The sequence below is a fragment of the Stylophora pistillata genome, chromosome 8 (genome assembly GCF_964205215.1).
Source record: "Stylophora pistillata chromosome 8, jaStyPist1.2, whole genome shotgun sequence".
Taxonomy (NCBI): domain Eukaryota; kingdom Metazoa; phylum Cnidaria; class Anthozoa; order Scleractinia; family Pocilloporidae; genus Stylophora; species Stylophora pistillata.
This window is the reverse complement of record NC_142526.1, coordinates 14,547,532-14,568,614: the sequence shown is the minus strand read 5'-3', so window position 1 is coordinate 14,568,614 and position 21,083 is coordinate 14,547,532. Positions and strand designations below refer to the sequence as shown.

General features: G+C 37.8%; 1 protein-coding gene and 1 long non-coding RNA gene across 3 annotated transcripts; one reads left to right on the top strand and one right to left on the bottom strand.

Annotated features, from left to right (window-relative positions):
* The first annotated feature begins 41 nt into the window (after window positions 1–41).
* LOC111338417 (uncharacterized) lies at window positions 42–9,671 on the top strand. 2 transcript variants are annotated; one of them, XR_015990714.1, is made up of 5 exons: window positions 42–3,745; window positions 4,553–4,618; window positions 5,438–6,474; window positions 6,679–6,830; window positions 8,574–9,671. It is a non-coding gene; the product is annotated as an uncharacterized LOC111338417 (long non-coding RNA). The 2 variants fall into 2 exon arrangements; XR_015990713.1 differs by lacking the exons at window positions 42–3,745; window positions 4,553–4,618 and having other exon boundaries at window positions 5,438–5,557.
* On the bottom strand, window positions 5,037–14,817 carry LOC111338416 (uncharacterized). Its single transcript, XM_022944908.2, has 8 exons — window positions 14,191–14,817; window positions 13,759–13,805; window positions 11,724–11,774; window positions 11,000–11,452; window positions 10,464–10,592; window positions 9,833–9,955; window positions 6,648–6,776; window positions 5,037–6,244 (listed from the first exon to the last, which is right to left on the bottom strand). Exons 1-8 carry the CDS (start codon window positions 14,232–14,234, stop codon window positions 5,586–5,588), a joined length of 1,635 nt encoding a protein of 544 aa, XP_022800643.2. The 5' UTR covers window positions 14,235–14,817; the 3' UTR covers window positions 5,037–5,585.
* Window positions 14,818–21,083: the final 6,266 nt, after the last annotated feature.

Here is a 21,083-nt window from a genome sequence, read left to right as displayed (position 1 = left end):
TTCCAAGTAGATTTTTGTTTTGGGAAGGTGGTGGTGTATTTGTTGTGTCAACTGTCTGTTCGCTGATTTTTTAACTACTTGCTTCTGACACTTTTGAAGGGAATGAAAGAAATGGAAGATTACATATCAGCGACAATTCTTTGCAAGTATGAATAGCATGACTATCCCTGCCTTGACCCTGTGCATTTTGTGCACGTTCCTGTTCTTACTTTTAGAGATGCTACAGAATCAGAAAATGAGAACATAATGTGTTACTCATCAACTTATTTGTTGAAGATATTGATTTGAAAATCAAAGATCTCAGGTGATCGCTTTTTGCTGAGTAGTCAGGATTTTTGCCTCATGCCATACATCGGAATGCTTTTATGAGTCTCGATATAGCTGGATAGTTTGTTGGCTGATATCGTATAGAATTAGATGGGAATGTCTAAATCTCTGAGTCAGTGTTATCGAATGGTTTATCTTTGCGAAATAACACAAATGTCATTTTGCAAAGATTGAGATGTGCGTGTTCTTTCAAGGGAACTTGAGCGAAAAACGCCGTGGGTGAGACGGCTTTCTTGCGGCCGCCTAAAAAATTGGTTTCAAACAATCAAGACTCAGTGCAATCCTGCTATTGTTCTTTAAATCGTGAGTGCCACTTGTATGTTTTATTCACGAATTTCCTGATCGTTTAATGCATATAGTTTTTCTGTTGCTGTCCTTTTTACTCGTCAATTTATTTATTGAAGATATTAGTTTAAAAGTGAAAGATCCTAGGTGATTGCCTCGTGCGAATTTTTTCGCATATTTTGATACATTAGTGTGCTTTTTCAGTCTTCACTTACGAAGTAAAAAACGTGATAAGGTATACAAAACAAAGTTACTTTAACATAAAACATAAGAAATAGATAAATAAAAATATAATACAATTGAGGCATGCGTTTCAAGTTCTTTAAGGACTTAGAAGGTTGAAATCGAAAGCTACTTGGTGTGTAATTTTCTGCATTGCCCGGTTCTTTTTGGGAGCAGAAAGATGCAGATTCTTGGACTGGTGGGTATTATGATGGTGGATGGCATTATTTTGTCCTAAATTTTGATAATGAAAATCAATGATTTTTTGAAGGCATTTGAAATAGAAACACATCGATGTAAGAGTGGTTTGTGATCAAAGCGCTTCCACTTTAGTTCTTCAAGAGCTTCCACAAGAGGAATATTTTGGTTTGTCTAAAATTAATTTCGCTGTCTTGTTTTGTACTTGGAGATCGTTCATCAGCTGAGTGTTGTTTTTGTCACCCCATATTATGTCATCATTGTGAGAGAATTAGAGAGAGATCAGGTGTTAAACGAGGGTTTAGCGGTGGAAGAGGCTTGATTCATGTAAGAAGTCCGAGTCGCTGGTTGGCCTTGTTTACAATGTCTCTTATGAGCTCATTCCAAGACAGACCTTCTCTGAGTCGCTGGTTGGCCTTGTTTACAATTTTTGTTATGAGCTCATTCCAAGACAGACCTTCTCTGAGTGTCACACCCAAGGATTTGAGTGTATTAGTGCGATCAAGAGGGCTTTCGTTGATCTTGATAGAAACAGTGTTTAAGGATTTTAGACGACGCGTGCTTCCAAATAAAACAAATCTTGATTCAGGGCACTTTAGGGTGAGCAGATGGACTGTAACTATTGTGAAACAGTTTCTAAGTCTACATTCAGATGGATCTCGACTTCCTGGGCTGTTTTGGCAGAATAATAACTGCAGAAACAAACGTGCTGAGGATATTCATGCGAAAACACTGTTTTAATTTTAACACTCTACTTTTTGCAAAGCTTTCGAACAGTATAGTGCAATATATACTCCTTAATAGTTCTAGTTTGTCCATTCACATATTTATATTAGTGGCGTACTTCTTTAGGATAACGTATCTTTTTTGTGTCGCTTCTAAGTTGTTTATGGATGCTGTGCGATTTCAGGGTTCGGACGCCATCTTGGATTCATTCATCCTTAGTTATTCAAGGATATGCAATCATCACTCACGAAAGAACTCTGACTGGAATTCATGGCTACGGTGGAATATTTATTTGGTGCATTTCTTTGAGGACTATGATTAATTTCGTCGACCTACCGTTTTACTTAAAAGGACAAAAGATAAAGGAAAAAACATTTCCTTTAGTCTACCATACTGAAGAATGTTTTGCTATGCTTCTTGGCCTTCGAATGTTTTAACTTAATTCCACGAGGGGCTGGCCATTTAGGGAACTGAAATACGAGATAGCCATTGCACCATTTAATGATCATGAAGGAAAGATATTGTATTTTTTATGTTTTTTTTTTTTATTTCCTCCATTTCAATAAATTAGAAGCTAATGAATACTTACAAGAAAGATAAGAAGATGGAGAAGGGCATAATATAGCAAGCTAATTAGATGCCCTTTACGTTAAATCTAATTTGTTCATATAGTGAAGAGAAGCGATACAAATATAAGATACAAATATATGAGAGGGAATAGGAGTCACACCTTAAACAAGAAATATATAAATAATTCATGGTCAGAGGAAGACATTAATCAGTACTGAGAAAGGGAATACAAAAGTGTTCTTTTAAAAAAATTTTTTAGTGGGCTTCTCCCGTATAGATATAGGAATATCATTCCAATAGTAGCATCCTATAATTATTGGACATGGGATAGGATGCTATAGGAAGGAAAGGTACAGAAACATAGAAAAGTTCCTAGCTCGCATGCTGAGTAAGGTTCAGGCAAGAAGCTCATTGGTCAAAGTAGGTCGTATGACGACGAAACAAACGATTTGACTGATTTTCGCGATTAAATGACTTTGCGACATGAGATAATCTGATACAAATATGAACGCAGACTTACCCTTAAAGAAACTTGAAAGCAGGTTTGAACTTGACTTGTGTTCCTTTTAAGTTACAGTGAAAACGATGATTCTGCTGCCAAGAAACGTACCCAATGGCTACGACCTTAAGGCAAGTTAGGTATAGCTCGAGAACAGAGGTAATAAATATATCCTTTAGATACCAAGAGGAACTAATTGCGAGGGATGCTTAGGAATGAATACCTGCGCTTTAGGCCTTTATCTAATTTATTTCTTGTCATTAGTCACTAAATTTAGCTGATATCAGTGAAGGTCTTTCTCCACAGGAAGGTCTTTCTCCATAGGAAGGTCTTTCTCCACAGGAAGGTCTTTCTCCACAGGAAGGTCTTTCTCCACAGGAAGGTCTTTCTCCACAGGAAGGTCTTTCTCCACAGGAAGGTCTTTCTCCACAGGAAGGTCTTTCTCCACAGGAAGGTCTTTCTCCAACTGACCACTGGAGTTGTTTTTCTTGTTTCATTTTGTGGGGTCTACGTGCAGTGACTTACTTTACGGTGGGTTTGCAACGGATCACACCCAAAATTTAAGAATGGATATTCACGGCTCTTCATTCCAGGTCATCTCACGCCAATGCATGGTTTAAGTTTTGTCAAGAAACGATTTGCAATAGTTTTGCTTGAATTTGTAGACCTTTCGAGCTTTCACATGTTTTGAAGTCATTAGCCGCAAACAGATCATAACCATTTGAAAGCAGTGAGAAGTCACGTGCAACAATTTGGATTAAAATTAGTACCATCTGAATTGCGCCAACGAAATGTTTTGAATACAGCCCAACAATCCCGGGTGGGTTGAAATATTTTTTGTTAAAATCTGAGGACAAGTCAGAGAGGTGTGGTGTTTTGTGGTTTACGCAGAGTTTCAGGCTACAACTTCCTCTCCAAGTAAGCTGCTTTCTTCAATCTGTAAAAGGGAAAGATTTGCCTTTGGTGGGCTTTATGGCGATAGAAGACTGATGATTTTATTTAATGTTCATTGCCAATGCAATAGATCTACTTGTTTACAGTCGACCCTCACTGACTCAAACCTTTAAGAGAAATTCAAATTGTACGTAATGCATTTTAATCAAATTTGATTACATTACGGCAGAGTTCGAGTGACACTGAAAAGTTGTGAAGTTGGGGTTATCTAGCAAAATAATTTGGATATATCAACAAAGTTGAAATGGTAAATTGGCCACCGTAATGTTTACAAAAGCTGACGTTTCAAGCGTTAGCCCTTCGTCGGTATCTAACAAAACCTCGTGAGGACGCAAATCGCTGTAGTTGTATGGTGTACCCTGAATCGAAACCCAAATGAACGGACGGTCCTTGAATCTATTACTCTTGCAATATAAATTCAATATTCTGAACACAGAACAGTTCGTTTTTCTTCATCACGACTCGAAAAGAATTGTTCGATTGTTGAGAGTACTTTTTTTTTTTACCAGAAATGAAAAACTTCTTCGAGTTTGCGCATGGTTCAGTTCAAGTTGTCGAGAGCAAAATCATAGTAAATGATCGATAGATTTCTAGAGGGGAAATCAATTTTGGTTTAAGTTAGTGCGAGGTTATTGAGTGTCGACTGTTTTTCCTTGCTCTTCAAGGGTAAGATATATGTATGCAATTTCTATTAATTCATCCAACGATATTGCTTTCTGATTTTTTAAATAAATAGTAGTTATTTCAGTTTATCATGCCCACTCTCTTCAGCTACATCGAGGGCCAAACGTAATAACTCTGGCTTGCAACCTCGAAGACGACGAGAGCGAAAGAAATGTAAGTTTTTCTTCAGGATCTCGCAGTTTGTATCTGAACTGGCTCCAGTCGACATCGAAAATATAGGAACAAGCTAGAAAAAGTAGTAGTGTCCACTTCCTACAGTTGAGACCAGCAGCGAGATACATTAAAATTTATGCAAGGCCACGTAAATATTAATCAGCTAAGCGCAATCACATTTAAAGCAAAAGAAACTGGGGGTGTCTGACAGTTTGATCTATCTTCTGCCCAGTTTCTTCCTTTCTTCAATGTGTTCTCTGGCACTTGACAACCGTCATTTTAAAGCATGACAAGGCGCTCTTGGTTTTGAGGTAAAGACTTCGTTGCCGCGCTTGTCTCCTATGGGGTTTTCATCTCAAACGAACCTTCCGCAGTCTCTGTTTCGCTTTTCTGTCGTGTTACATGAATAGCTAGCTAGTTCTCAATAAAAACATGAAATATCTTCTTTTATTAATGTGTTCTCCATGGCTCAGGCAACATTAAGCCATAGCGTGTGCTTCTAGTTTGAATTTAATTGACATTTCAAACTTCTGAAAATGAAGCATACTAGATATTTGCTAGTCTTTTGTTTTAAAACCCTCTTTGTTCATTTTGTTAATATAAAATTAAGCGCCATTTTTCACGCCTACAACTGATCGTATCTCTGTTTGACCTTCTAAACATCGGCTTGGATTCATCGTCCTGCTGTATTGTCCTTTCCACAATTTTATTGTAGATTCGCTGAGATACGATAAGTTACAAAAAAATCTTTCTACGTTACAACGTCTTTTGTATAGCGTGGCCATTAATATAAGTTCTTTTTCATGATTCTTTTGCCAGGTGGGTATGCATTCCGTAATTGCCCGGTGATAAACCACTTCTCGTGACTAACACCAGTGAAAGCCAGTGAGGCTGTTTCTATCCTGTCGTGGTTATTTTCCGCGCGGAGGAGAATGAGCGGTGAGGCGCATGTACGCCTTTTTCACTGTTACCTTCTATTTCCAGTATAAGGCAGTAGTATTGGTGGTGTTATCTCGATCCGCAGCAAAGCATGCGCATTTCGTTTTACGTCTGAGCTGTCACGGGCTGCAACATATGTTCGAAATGTCTTTGAAGGAGTAACATCACAAAACGGTCGGAGACTTCTTTGAGTCTTAATTTTTCCTCCCCCGGTGATCGAAAAGTGATCTAATTTTCGTTGAAAGCTGATTCGAACACCACCTCCCCTCCCTGTGTTTTTGGTCTGAACGCGATAAACGGTCGTATTAGATGGCGTGTTACAAGGAACCCTGATGTAAAGAGACGCATGCGTAAAAGACAGAGAGCCCCCGCGGCTTTGAACTTTTGAAAAGTTAATGAGTACAAATGCCTTAGCTGATCTTTGCTTCGTTCCATCAAAGCTGCTAGCTTCAATCTCAAGCAGGAAAGTTCGCATTTCGCTTATGTTGGGCCTTTTTCTAAGAATAATTTCTCCAGTTCTTGAGTTGATTTTAAAAACCGTAGGTTCCTTGAGGTTCTCCGACAATAGAGCGTAAGTGATGATGCGTCTTTCAGGGAAAGTTCTTGCTTGTAGTTTAGTAACCACTGTGTTACGCTGCGCACTTTCACTCACTTTCACCATGTATTGGTCATTAGCAAAGGAAATTTCTACATCGGACAAGAAAGAAAGAACGTTAAAGAAGACATTCGCTAAAAAGAAACTGTTTACTAGTTTTTGCTCTTCTATCTTTCTGTTCAAGCTGTCTCTCTTTTCTGTTTGTTTTATTTTACGTTGCCTGTCTGCACGAAGCTAACATTTTTAGTGCACGTGCTCCTGAAACTAAAGTCCCGAAGTTTTTCTTCCCTGCGGTTGGATAAAAAGAAATCATGCCAACGTGGTTGGTACAAATCTTGACAAAGCCATGATTTATGAATACACTTTTAGCAGGAAAGAAGTGGCATTGTGCCAACTTTCTTGTGGTTAGCCTATCTATCACGCAAACTAGTTGCTCAGAGCATACATTAACACTGCAGATGAAAATGGTTTCTGGTGATATCGCAATTCTCTTACCACGATAACATGTTTTTCTCTTTGTGTTCAGCGCATATCCCGATGGGCATGCGCAGCGGTACGAGGATCTCATGTTAATGCAGAAGTGGGAACATCCTCCATTGTCCTTAGTACACTCGTTTCTATCTGCTGAGGTAAAAAAGAAATTGACAGAACATTAGAACAAGCGATAATTATCAGTAGGTAAGGGTAACATTTATTTACAGCTTTAGAAAAACGGCGAAAGTAACACCGCTCTACATTTAAACAGCTTGCAACATACGGCAATACATAGTACACTTGTACTTCAAATGGCCCTCTACTATATTTTTTTAGTAAGATTTCAGCGAAAGAGACAAAGGGAAAAGTATAAATTCAAGGCTTTATCAAAGTTAACAGGACAAAAATATAAAAGGCGCCTTTCAAGAAACAAACTTCGGCGATGTTTACGTGAACATTATTAAAATTACCAGAAAAGAGTTATGAGCGAAGGCAAGAAATGAAAGGAAACAATGAGTTTAATCGAAGAACCCATCGAGCAAATTATAACTGATTCCTCAGTAGAAAAGGATTTACATAGGATTATATTATTCATAGAGCATTATGGACTGATATCGCAAATGAACTTTCATCAAATGAAAACGAAAATTTAGTGGCGCTCACAACACTCGTTTATAACAAAAGCTCTTTCAGGGGTCATGGCTCAGTCAGTTTGAGTCAACAGTTTACTTCTGATATTCAAATGGGAACTGTGGAGTTACCTTTGGACTGTCAATGTTAACGAACACTGCTTCTAACAAGGAAATCCTCTGTTGGCACCTGTTGGCCGGAGACTTATCATGACTCCCCTATTCTTAGCGTTCTCTTTCACACTTGGTGCCTTTAGTTTTATTACGCTTGCCTGGTTTGCTATTTTTACCTTGAATGCTTTTTCAACCGACTTCATTATCAGAAAAAAACGATCCTGAAAATTGGAGAAAACAATGCTGACGAACACTCGCCTGAGTCGAAAGAATGTGGCTAACAAATGAATGAGCCTAATCATACCTGCCAATGATCGGATGGTGATCAGATTGGAGGTGAGGATGAGTATTTCCTCCCTTGAAGTGAGGATTAAAACAAAACTGGCAATAGGCAAAGTTAAGCACAAATAGAACGTTTTCTTGTTCTTATTCGTAAGAAGCCTAATTATAGAAAAACATTTGATATTAAAACGGAAGCTAGAAATCCAAAAGAAAATTGCTTGAGCATGTAACCTTGTTACAAAAGTGGAAAACTTAACACCGCTCGTTTTTCGCCTAATTTACTGGAATACTATATTTGTTGTGATAAAGGACGTGCCGCATGTATATGTTAACACTTTTCTACGGTATGGATATATCCTGACAACTTTGTTGTTTTCCATATAAATAGCGCTTCCTAAATAAAAAGCTCATAGATAAGATTTCAATTTCTGGCGCCAGCAGTATCTACTGTGGAAACGCATTTCTTTTGGAGAGTTTTTTTTCAAGCTCCGGACAACCAAGGCCAAGAATCTGCCTGAAAAGCTGGAGTGTTTATTTTAACCCAGTCTAACGAGACTCATCAAGCATCCGTCAGCTCGCCTCAGTAGTTTGTTAGAGATAAAAAAAAACGTGACATAACGAACTTATGATGACACCATTCACCTTCTTTTTTTTAATCATAAATCTCTGAGAAAATTGATTCAGTGCCGTTTTGAACTTTGACAGTTTCTAAAAATCAGCCCGTAATCGTTCATTTTCTATTTCCGGTTCTAAAGACCGAATGCGACGGAAATTTCACGCTGTCGACAGATTATCCTTTTGCACACGAGACGCACGGTAACCCGTCTATGACACAATTATTCCAAATATTACACCTTTGTTGTATTAAAACGTTTATCTCATTAGTTGATTGTTGACTTTTTTTTTTGAACTCTTCATCTAGCTAGGTACGTGCGGGCACGTACGTCAAGCCCACAAGTAGATTGGGAAATTGTCCGACACAGCCGCACACAGATGACGACGTCGCCGATTACGCCGTGGGAAACCCTAAGCGATAACTAACTTTTATGGCAAAGTTGTAATAAATTTGTAGAAAAGAAAAAGTTTTCGAGATTGATATCTTACTTGCCTTGTGCTGTTTTAAAGGCATCTAAATTAGTAGGTTACTTCAGCATGAGCCGTAGCGCTCTTTTCTTTTTCTATTTATGGCGGTCGAGACTATTTTCATGTAAATTTAATCCGTCAGTCTAACGTAAAGTTCTTTTTAGAAATTTTAATCATTTTTTGTTTGTCTCGGGCAAGAGTCGTTCCTCACAATATTTTTGGGAAAGATTCGATATTGGTTGGACCTTTTACGAAAAACTTAGTCGCAACATAAAAGATATCAATGGGATAAAGGGAAAAGGTTAAGAACAATTGTTTTCAAATAAAATCAAATAAGTTGCTGCTGAGTGAAAGCGTTTGTAACGATGATCCGAATTTCAATTTTCTTTTCTTGGGGAAAAAGGGATTCCAGACAGTTCTGAGCTACCGTAATCGCGCTTAGGATTAGGAATGGTTCTTGCGCATGTTAAAGCTAAGGTCGGAGCTATGTTTAGTCTGCAGAGCTTTATTGTAGATGCTGCGAGAAAACTCTTAACAAAGACATTGTAAAGTTCAGTGAAACTCACCAATATTTAATGTTATTACATTAAACCTTAATAACACGCTTTCGTCGAATTATGTATTTCAGCTACTAGATATCAGACTGTATGATATGTTGTGTCTTGGATTGTTAACAACAATTTGCAGTAAATGATTGTCTCCCTTTTTTTCCTATTGCGGGTTTTCTTGTTGGCTTGTGTGTAGGCTTGCAGCAAAAGCCTGGAGACCAGATACAAGAGCTTGTGCTCTCTTGTTAAATGGATGAAAATTTTCGTCTTCGTTGTTGCAATATATGTTAAAATATAAATAACAAAATAGTTGAACTATCCTAAGAAGATTACTTAACATAACTGTGTGATGCTTTGTTTGCATAAGCAATAAACGATAATACTGTCTACGTGTTTGCACAAAATCTTCTGAGAACCCTTCAGCGTGTCAGCACCTTGACTAATCGCCATAAATACAAAAAATGTTACGTTTGCGCATTCCATTCGTTACTTTAGGTTAAGCATGTTCGGGGCGCCTAGAACCTGAGGTTTTTTCAATTATTTCGATTACCTCTGCACCTTTTCCCGTCCGGAGCTAGTTTATAGCCTTTTCTGCACTTGCAATAATAGCTTCCCCCCGTGTTAACGCACTTGTGTTGGCAACCTCCATTATTAATCTTGCATTCATTTGTGTCTGCAAAAAAAAAAAACAAAAAAAAAACAGCATATTATTGAATGACCTCAGATACCCCGATTGGCTGTTTTTTTTTTTCGGTCGTCCTTTTGTTTCGATATTTTGTTGTTCTTTCAATGTGACATTTTTTCAGTATATTCAACTTAAGCTGGCTAGAGTATTTATCACTCATCTCGAACAATTTAGATATTAGTTATCATTTAAAACAGCTGAAATGTACCCTTCGTTTATCAATAAAAGCCTTTTTAATCTCACCCTTGTAAGTAGAAAATCTAAAATACTTCGAACATAGGATCAATTACTAAATAACGAAGGTTAAGTGAAAATTGGCATAGTTCTAGAGTATTCATCTAATTCAAGGAGTGAGTGGAGAATAACAGTCGTGGGCGTTATTGGAGAAGATTATTTAAAAAAGTTCACCTGAATTTGATGTCAAAACAAAGCGTTTTAACCATAAACCCATCAAAGAAATTATCACCGATTGTGCAACTTAGCTACAGTGACCTACCCACGCAAGTCGCCTTCTGCTTTGGTCCTTTGTTATCGTAACCTTTAGGGCAGTCACACTCAAAACTTCCAACCGTGTTTCTACACAGCGTGGGAAATGTGCACATCTCCATATCGCACTCGTTTTCATCTATTTAAAAGTGAAGAACATATTAAAAAAAAGACGTGAAAATTCCATAATGATGGTGCTGCTACAGAGAAGGATCTTGCGCCATTCATTGTGTTAGATGCTAGAAAGGAGCTTTGTTCTTGTACATGCGTCATGATCATTAGCCTGTTAAAAGGATGAATATTAATATCTCAGTCCGAGCAGAATATAGTTCTTTTTTTTTTTTTTTTTTTTTTTTTAATATTTGGACAGAAAAGCACAGAGAAAGGCTGTGTGGGTTTACCATCCTCTTAAATTTCTACCTCTCCGGTAATTGCGTGTATGAGATCTCATTTTTGTTTTCCTCTTTACTTCATTCAGTAAAGAAAGTGAGTCAATTTTTTAGTTAAAATTAACTCACTTTCTTTACTTAAGAATGAGTAACTTACCAATTGCACTGTAGGTTATGATGAATCCCTTCCCAGTGACTGAGTGATCAGAGTAAAATCGAACCCAGAGAATGTTTTTTTTGGATATGAATCTGAATGGTTCTACACTTCCGCAGTGTATGTGTGGATCTCGAAACTGTTTTGAACTGGACAGCACCACTCTGTCCTTTTTGCATTCATCTGAATTTTCAAGATCAATTGATCGGAAACGGGCCTTGACGAGGAATCCACGACGTACTTGTACTTTCCAAGTGCACACTTGATTTGTGTCATAGTTGTTAGGGTGGTTTGGGGACCTGATTCTACCTTTCGATTTCTTATTGAGTAGAACAGTCTTTCTGCTGCACCTCATTGGCAAACTGGAGTTGGTAGGAGCAACACTGATAGAGGGCGTGGGTATTTGAGTCGAGTTGAAATAACCAGTAGTTGTAGATCCTTGAGTTGCGTTGGAAGCTGTACAAAATAAATCAGCAGTTAGAATGGCGTTAATATTTACGAGTCAGCATGGCACGAAATTCTCTGGAAACGGTGTACGAGATGCAGCTCGTGCACAAGCTGTGAATTAGAGAGAGTGAGACTTAGTGTTCTTTAATTAACAATGAGACGTCGTTAAAGTAACCGAGTTATCCTCAGTTGGAAAACCTTGTAGCTACAAGAAAACTCTCCCGTCTTCATTTCATGCTATATGCAGTGATTGCAGGTTTTTGAGTCAAGTTGAAATTACCTGTTGTTATGAGATCTTGGGTTGCATCGGTTGCGTTGGTTGCGTTGAAACCTGTACAAAGGAAATAAGCAGTTAGAATATCTTTAATTATTCACCACGAAAAGAGGTAACTACATTAAATTCAACTTATTTTTCCGGCCTGACGCAATTTGTTTTGTTTTGAATTGACAGAAATTCAGCTTATGACTTTGCGAGCCTCTTGGTTAACCAACTTATTACTTTGCCAGCCGGGACTGCGAGGGCAAGATGTCGGTTCATGACACCTGTTTTATCTGTGATACCCCTAAATCCCGCCAGACATTTAGACCCCTTTGACTCAGTGAAAGGACCTAATCTTTACCAAAGCATAATTCTGCGAAATGTACCTCCCCCAAAGGAGAAAACGCTGGTGTTAACAAGATGTCCTTAGGATATATTGCTGCCGCCTATTTTTCTCTTGTTCACGTTACAGAATAGAGAAAGTCGTACTTATTATGCTCCGTGCTACTCAACTCGCGAACATTTAATCATTTGCAAATAAAATCTCTTGTGTGGCCACAAAAATGTTTTATTTCTTTCGACAAACACTTTTGATTGACTTGGGTTTGAATGACAGTTTTATTTGATTTTCTCGAGTACCTCAAACGAGCTAACAAATCAGAACTGCCCAAAATATCTAAATTTAACTCTTAAGTCTCAGTGATGACATCTTTGTTTGTTGCGTTTCGTTGGTAGGAAGAGCCATCGTTTTCCGTCTACGTATCGTTGTTAAATTCGAAGCAGTTGGTGGGGTTGCCTTAGAAAAAATTAATTCAACAGGCTGCATCTGAAGAATCAATGGACTCGTGCATAGTTCGCAAGGTTTCCCCTTGTAATTGTTGTTTGTTCCGGAAAACCTCAACTAATTAACATTGAAAAATAAAGAAAGGTTGGAACCTTTGGCGGATTTTATATTTCAGAAAAGTTGCTAAAATTAAAATCCTTACAAATATTGTTTCACGTTTTGTACATTTCGACCTACGGATGCCAACGCTTCTTTGTTGGTGATCCTGACAAGAACCCACGCACAATAAGCTGTTGATGGATTGCCAACCTCTGAGGGACAGCATAAGAAGGCGCGACTTTCTATTAATGACTTGAGCGCCCGTTTGAACATCTCAATTTGTTGAAAACTTGGCAAAAGCTTTCTTTCGAGGAGACACATCACTCTAAGCGGTTCTTTTCATGTAAATATAGATTTGGGATGAAATGGAAAGATATGGAAAAGCTGTAACGTAATCAGGGTGCCACATTTGCCATTAGTTGACCATGATTAAAGTTTCCGTGTACAAATAATTACAAGGCTGGTATAAGATAAAAGCTATTTCTGTACAACAAAATGCAATCAAAACCTTCTGAGGGACGATCTTAAATTTACTGAATGCACCTTCTACATAAACAACAATAGTAAAGCCGACCAAATGCAATGCTGCTATCACAATGCGTTGATAAAATGTTTTTGAGTTGAAAAAGAAAACACGATTCAAGATTAAGAGACGGCATCATGTTATAGAAAGAAACACTCCTCAGTAAACATTTGTGAGTAATTACAAAAGCAAAACGTAAAACTCCAAGGTGACGATAAAAAATAAAGTTTCAAATCGAGGTGATACTTCTAGAATAAAGTCTTATCAGTCATTTTGTCTCCAGTTTTAGCTAAATTAAGCTAAAAGGATCTAATCCGCGCCGAACTAATATTTAATCTGTTCAGGCGAGAAAATTGTTTAAAGAAGCGTGAATTGAATAAAAGTTCTTCTTTTCTGTTATCTGAGGTAGCGAGGACCCTTTTTGTATTAATATTCTTTTAAGACTGATTAACAATCGCCATTAAGTCTGGCACGTCAAGCCCCAAGTGACTCATTGAGTATTCTATCATGAAATAAAGCACTTATGAAAGGCAGGAAATTTGCTTGTTAAAAAGAGCGTTGTAGTCAAGCATCCGACTCATCTAATAAGCGGTCTCAATCATCATTCACCGTCCTAAATTTAACAAATGTAAACTGAATACTTAACTCACCTTGCGTTTGATTAAGATTTCCCTTGTATCCAGGGACAGCTGAGACTCTGCGGGATAAAATGTTTTGCCGATACTTTAAATTGTTTTCAACTAGGGAGATTGCACATGTAAAATTGACCTTTGTGTCAGCTTAGCACGAAATGAGATGTAAAGCGTGCGAAGTGTTTGAATCGGAGAGGGGCCTACTTCTGCTTTTACTGTGAAACGCCTGAACAACAAGAATTCTCCTCAATACAAAAGCCATGTGTTAACTAACTGCAGAATATCTTTAACTACAAGAAAACGCTGCCGTCATCAGTTCGCACTGAAGCGTCTTTAGAATCCATAAAACATCAATAGAAGTCCTAATCTGCATCTTCGAAAATGAAACGAGAGCTACGGGTAATGCTAAAAGTTTTCCATTAAAACTTAAATGATGTTTCTTTTACTTACATGAGGATCCCGAGGAGAAACGCAAAAGTTGCAGACTTGTTCATGGCTGATCGATGTACTCCAGCTATCTAGAAATGACGCGTACACTCCGGACTTGACTGAAGAGTTTTATAGGTTACGTATACGTATTTCATAAATCATCGACTTTAATGGCGTTTGGCATTCCTTTCAAGGCTACATTTACAGCCAATCAATATAAACCAAAGGGGCAAACATTCTTCCTGTATGAAGAGGGTGTATCACAATACATTATTCAAGATCAACTTAGGCACTTCATAATGAGAAAATCAATTGCAGCTATTACGGAGGATTACCGAGTTTTAGACGTTGACAATTGTTCTAGTAAACTCTGGCCACTAATTGCACAGTACAGCAGGAAACGCGTCTCTTTAACAAGCTTGAGTATTAAAGATGTGGTTATCCTTTTAACACGTCAAAACTGTTGCCGGTCTCGTTCCGCAATTGTTAAAGAAACAATAATTAATCCGACCGTCGCCAAACTTACCTTCAAATGAGGATATCAGTTAGTTTACTAATTTTAGTCAGTTCCAAATTACTTGACACTTGAGGAATGCCTGAAGAATGACGAAGTAACGAAACTCGATCACTTAAATCTGGCCTTGAAGATTTGAACAGAGACCCCTATTAATCAAAACCTGAGACATGAAACTCGACCACTGACTTGATCGTTTGCGGCACACTTTAAAATCAAGAGCACGGCGATTGCTTTATTGTTTTACAGTAACGTTTTGTCTCGCTAAGGAAGGAGTTTGAGTTCGCGCCTTTTTCTTTTCTTTGTTTTTTTTTTGTCACATTGCTTCGCAATTTTTACAAGCCAATAGTCTTATATCGCATCCCTTAGACAATAAATCAGTTACAAACTTAATTTTTGACAGGACTTCATTTCCTCCACTGTGTCATCAGTGTTTTGTGTTGTTTGAGGCGAGGAAAGGGTATGTTCATCTCTTAGGCCATATAGACTTTCTGAAAGGAGTTTAGAGAAGTTTCCGAATAAAATCCAAGGAACAACAACAAAAAAAATAGAACTGGGAATTCTAGGTGTTTGTCCAAAGTCGTTAAAATAGACAGAGCGTGTTTCCCTGCTTTCAGGATTTGTTCCAGGTTATTATAATTTCGCCACGGAGTCTACATACACCAAATAGTGTGATATCTCACCGTTTGCAACTTAAAATCATAAATCATCTTGAACTGAAAAACATTTGCACACCTTTAAGCTATGTAAATAGTTTTTCAGAAGCATTAGTAGATACTCCTAAGTTACAATGAGAATAATTATAAAGAACTTCTACACATTGCAGTAATATCTAAGTTCATGTCGGAGTAAACGGAAGTAGAGTGGAAAAAGTTACCTTAAACATCAGTGTTTTCAATCGCCTGCCGCAGTAGATGATCGGTCTTGAATGATAATGATAATAAAGAAAAACCGCAACTGCGCTTTGGACTACCGTGATTTTATTTTATCGTGAACGCATTTCTTTCTGGAGAATTGCCTTCCCTTTGAAAAACATTAGGTAAACTTAGATATATGGAACGATCGTCAACAACCTTAACAAACCCCCTTGAGGTCTCATGGGTGTTTTTGAGATTTTACTCAAATTGAATGAAACCTTACGAGTGCATGTAGATATTATAACACAGCAGTTTTAACTACTATTAAAAATAGCTTAGGTATTTCATCCTAATTTATCTCTCCGTATAGATTTTAAGAAAGGAAACTCAAGAGCTTGGACGTGCGTGCGGTTTGTTCGCACGTGTGCATTTCATCTAAATTATACGTTCCCAAGATACGATTACGAACTATTTTAAAAAATATCAATTAAACAAATAAACGACAATTCTTAGTCATGTAATTTTCTGACCTCATTAGGAAACTGCCTTCCCGTCGCCAATGAAAATAGCGGGTTCCTTAGTCTAAGCCGAAAAGCGCAATTGTTATGGCAAGCTGGTCAAAATATGAGACATACAAGGAAAATTTAAAATTCCAAGCTCGTGCTCGGGCCATGAATCAAATGATGGTTCGCCTTTTATTACTTTTATAAGTAGTTTGACGCCTCTATCCTCGTGCGTTGTTTACCATGATAACGCACTCATTTGCTGGTTGTTTTTTCTTTTTTTAGTATTACGAAGGTCTTTCAAGTGGTGTAGTCTGCATTTTCATTTAGAATGCGCACAAATGATTTGCCAATAGACTCAAAGTTATTATGAATCACTAAGGTGATGGTCACGGTGTCTGGTGAAGGGCGCCATAGAGCTGGTAACTGACTCAGTGTCACATTTCTAAGGCGCCAATACCGCCATTATTAGTGCGTCAGTTGTCATGGATCGCATTAGCACGTTTAACACTGGCAAAGTTATTCACGGCAATGTCATGGTCATGAATCTCGTCTGAAACTGAACTAGCATTGTTACTAAATATTTATAAATTACCTCTTACAAATTTTCATGCATGCACGCGTGTACACAGGGGAAGGCTGGAAGCAGTCTGGGAGGGGGGGCAACACTCATGGAGCTGAGTACGTTTCGCCAACCTTACAAGTCCTCAGGGTAAAACTAAGAGATCATCTCGAATCAAACTCACGAGGCTTTTCTTTTTCAAGGATATATGCTGCATTCCGTTAACTTAATGTTCTAGAAAACTCCTATTTGAAATTCGCGATAACAACCATCGTGTAATTCAAAGTTTAAATTTGGCACACATGTTTAATCAAAGTTTAGATACTTGTTCCTTTTAGCAGTGTTAGCGATTCACATGCGGAAAATTAACTTATGTAGGGAATATTTTCTCACTCTAAGAAACCAGATACTGATAGTGAATTTATTGAAGACAACAACCATAAAATTAATCTTTTCTATAGAAGATGTTGGGACGTATCTTTTTAGTTAGTTCCATACGAAACCAATGCGATAGTTAGCCAATAAATTCCAATGAAACGTTATTTCTTGGCTAACCGGGCAAGCTGCTAACAGTCGTAAACGACGTCCAACTTAATTCTACCTATAAAGAATTCAATGCACCTGTTGAAATAAAATCGGGCAACAGAGCAACTTAATTAGCTCAGACTACTCCAGCGATATTCTATCTTTATGCAATTAAAGCATACCGAGACACAAATTGCTGTTGTGGTTTCTTGTTTGTCGCACTCCGTTACAAGTGCGGGCGGAAGGCTTGTCTCGAACAGACGTAATTGAAGGACAACTGACTTTTCAATGTTATGAATGTCAGTGAGTCGAGCTGGCGCCTCGTTAATGCTCGTTGAAAAGTCTACAGGTGTGAAACAGAAGTCGCGAGACACACCAGTTAATCAGGACTTACATGAATTAAGCTTGTTGCCAGCTTGTTTACGCTTTTTCTATGACCTTTCAATTATAAGGTGATGTCTTGATGATTTTGGCGTACAGCGTATCGGTGTGTGCGATATACGTTGACAGCCACATTGATAAGGATGCAAAATAAATCAGATACTTTAAATATTGAAGGATCTTGATATTTCAAGGAAAAAAGTCCAGGCGTGGTTTCGTTTTGTCGAGCAGAAGCTGCCTTTCCTATTCTAGCAGTTTGTCTGTGGTTGCAGTAATACATACTCATCAGTTACGTCAGAGACGTTTTTTTAAAAAAAAAAAAAAAACCTGAAGAATAGTTAAATTTGATCCTAAGTACGAGGGACATCTTTTCAAAGCGCCCACAGTCGGCGGCAGACTGACAGGGTCACATTCAGCAAGTACACGTGTTTACTAACTTCACAAAAAAAATCCCTTAAGCAAACGTTTCCGCGTGTGAGGCGAGCATTTTTCGGATGGAGTCTTGTTATCTCGATAGTGGTACGAAACCAAAGCGATTTTTTTTGCGTGCTCTTTTGGATCATTGCAACATGAGCTTCGCGTAAAAATAGGAATTCAAGGGGAAAAGTCCATAGTAATTCAAATCATTAATTAAAACAGACAACCAAAATAACAATCTGTTTATTTTAAACTGTTCCAGCTTTGGAATAAATTCCTCAAAGGCCCGAAAGGAAACTAAAGGTCAGTGGTCCTACAAACTGTAGAATCAATTAGTAAGATCTAGATCTTAACTCAACATAACTAAACTTTGAAAAAATGGAATTACAACATACATGTTTGCTTGTAAGAAACACTTGCCAAGAGTCTTAATAACCATTCGGGTCGTTTTGAGAGCTAACAAAGACACTAAAAGATCCTGTCAATCACCAAAAACTCCTACTCAGCCGTTCAGTAAGTACCTCTTATTTTACCGCACACGCACTCTTGAAGGTATAGTTTCTTCTTCTCCTCATTTTCGATTCTTTTATTATCATTAGTTTCTATCAGGTGGCAATATAGCGTGAACTTCTCTACACGCATATGCTTTTCATCTTAAGCGTCGTGGCCACACCAGAGATACTTTGAGTTACGCAGTAGTAAAACTCACTTTCATATATTTCGAAGTTTTTTAGAAGTGTCAAGAATATTTTTGTAATTCTTGTCGATCCGTTCTCGAATGTGATGTTTCTATAATCAAAATCATTTATGTGTTTTCTTTACAGAAGGCTTTAAGCTGTTTTAGAGCTTGAGGCTCACATATGTGAGTGTATTCAAACTACAGAGGTTTCAGTTAGTTTAGCCTTTAGCGCTTCAGATTGGTATGCGGTCTGTGCATGCTACTATCCCTCATAAAGCACAAGTATGAGAATATCAGCGCGTAGCTCTTGTTTAATATCAATTAGTTGTGGTTGAAGTTGAAGCCGAAAGTAATTGAAGTTAGAATTAGAGTTAGAATTGGAGTTACTCTAAGAGGAAATATTGTTGATACATTAAGAAAGCTTCGTGATCCAAGACTCTTTGCACCTTCCCCACGGTGAGTTTGTTCAAGCTAGTTTCCTCCTAACGTCCAAAAATAGTTTCCCATGATTAGTTCTTTGTGATAAGATTAACAGAGTTTCGAACATTTCCTCATTTGAGCATGAAAATTGCGAGAAACGCTGATATCGTTTGAGGTAAGAAACGATGGAAAATGACGGTCGGTAAAGGTCACTGAAACTAGCTGCAGAGCGCACCGTGCTCAGCGTAGGACACCAAACTGTTATTTTCAGTCTTCTTTAATCTCTCGGCTCCCTCAGTAATACAATCCTACTTACATCATATTCACTGTGAAGGTGAGAGCTAAGAAAGCCTCTGGCCCAGGCAGAGTCTCATCACGAGCCCTATCCCTGACCCCAATAAAATCTTCTGCTATTGAGGGTCTATTTACCTTATTTCATAAAAGCTCATGTTTAAATCAGTGTCCTGATATGTGGAAACAAGCTAAAGTTATTCCAGTTCACAAGAAGAGCTCCTTCTTCGAGATCTCAAACTAGAGGCCAATTTCTTTATTCAGCTTTCCTGGAAAGCTCCTTGAAAACCAGAACTGTTCTATTATTGATAGTCATCTACAGTGTGGCCTCTTAAGTGAACACCAATGGGGCTTTAGAAAAGGTCTCTCCTCAGGGAATTTACTTCTCACCATGACAGAAAAGTGGAAGCTAGCTATGGACAAAGGTCTTATTATTGGGGCCATATTTATTGACTTTCAAAAAGCTTTAGATACCGCGTCGCATGAAATTCTATCCTTAAAGCTCAAAGCAATTGGTATCTCTGATCCATCACATCAGTGGCTAATGAGCTACTTACTGGATAGATACCAAAATGAAGAAGTGAACAATTAGAGATCAGTCTCTCTTCATATTAAATTTGATGTTCCTCAAGGATACCTGCTTGGCTCAAGATTGTATACTATTTATACTAATGACCTTCCTGATCAACAGGACGACACCACAATTTACTCGATTGGTCCAAATGTTGAGCAAGTTATTTTATCTCTAAATGGCCCAATGGCACAGATATCCAAGTGGAGCTCTTTAAACAAATTGACAATCCACCCATCTTAAACCAAAGCTGTGATAATGACAAAGCAACAGTTTATTGGTCCTTCGCAGCCTTTGTATTTTGGCCTTGGCTCTGTGAAGTTTGTCAATTCTACAGCCTGTATAGGAATGATAACCAACTCTCTTGGCATGTTCAAGTGGACAAAGTTAAAACTTAATTTTCCAGAGAAGTTGGTGCTTTAAGGAGAATGTCATACTTATCTAAGTCAGTTCGATCTAGAAGAAATCTATTTTAAACCAATTATCCCTAGTGTCACTAATGGCATAGTAGTGTGGGCAAATTGCTCCCAACCATTACTTAACAGCCTAGATTATACTCATGCCCAGGCATGTCGCATAATTAATCACCTCCCTCCTTCATTAGAAAGTACCTGGCTAGGGTAAGAAAGTTAGACTTTTGAATGTAAGTAAAGAAGGGTTTAAAGTAATCTCGAGAAAGCTTTCCAAAGATCTTCACCAATTTTCATTTAACAAAGATGCTATTACGATTTCAAAAAAGAATGATGATGTTATTTATTACTAAGTTATTATTAAGTTAATCATAGTCTTATTTATTATATCATTTTACATAGCAGTTCCACATCAGCTGATGTTATTCATTATTATTATCATTATTATAATGATTTTACATACCAGGTGATTTCAGATGATTTTATTTATCACTTGGTTATTATTAAGTTTATTATAGTCTTACTTATTATAATTCTATTCTATATAGCAGGTCCAAATCAGCCTGTGGTTGCCGATGCAACATTGTCTCCAGCAATTTTGTAATTATTAACCTGCTTAAACAAATAAAGGATTGATTGATTGACTTCAATATGGCTAACTCTAGTCGACTGACTCTAACTCTGTTCGATCACTCTCTCTAAAATTCTCACTCTAAAGCACACGCTTTTACATGTAAAATCGATGGCACAAGTAGGCAAGTGAGCCAGCTGGCTGACCTTGGTA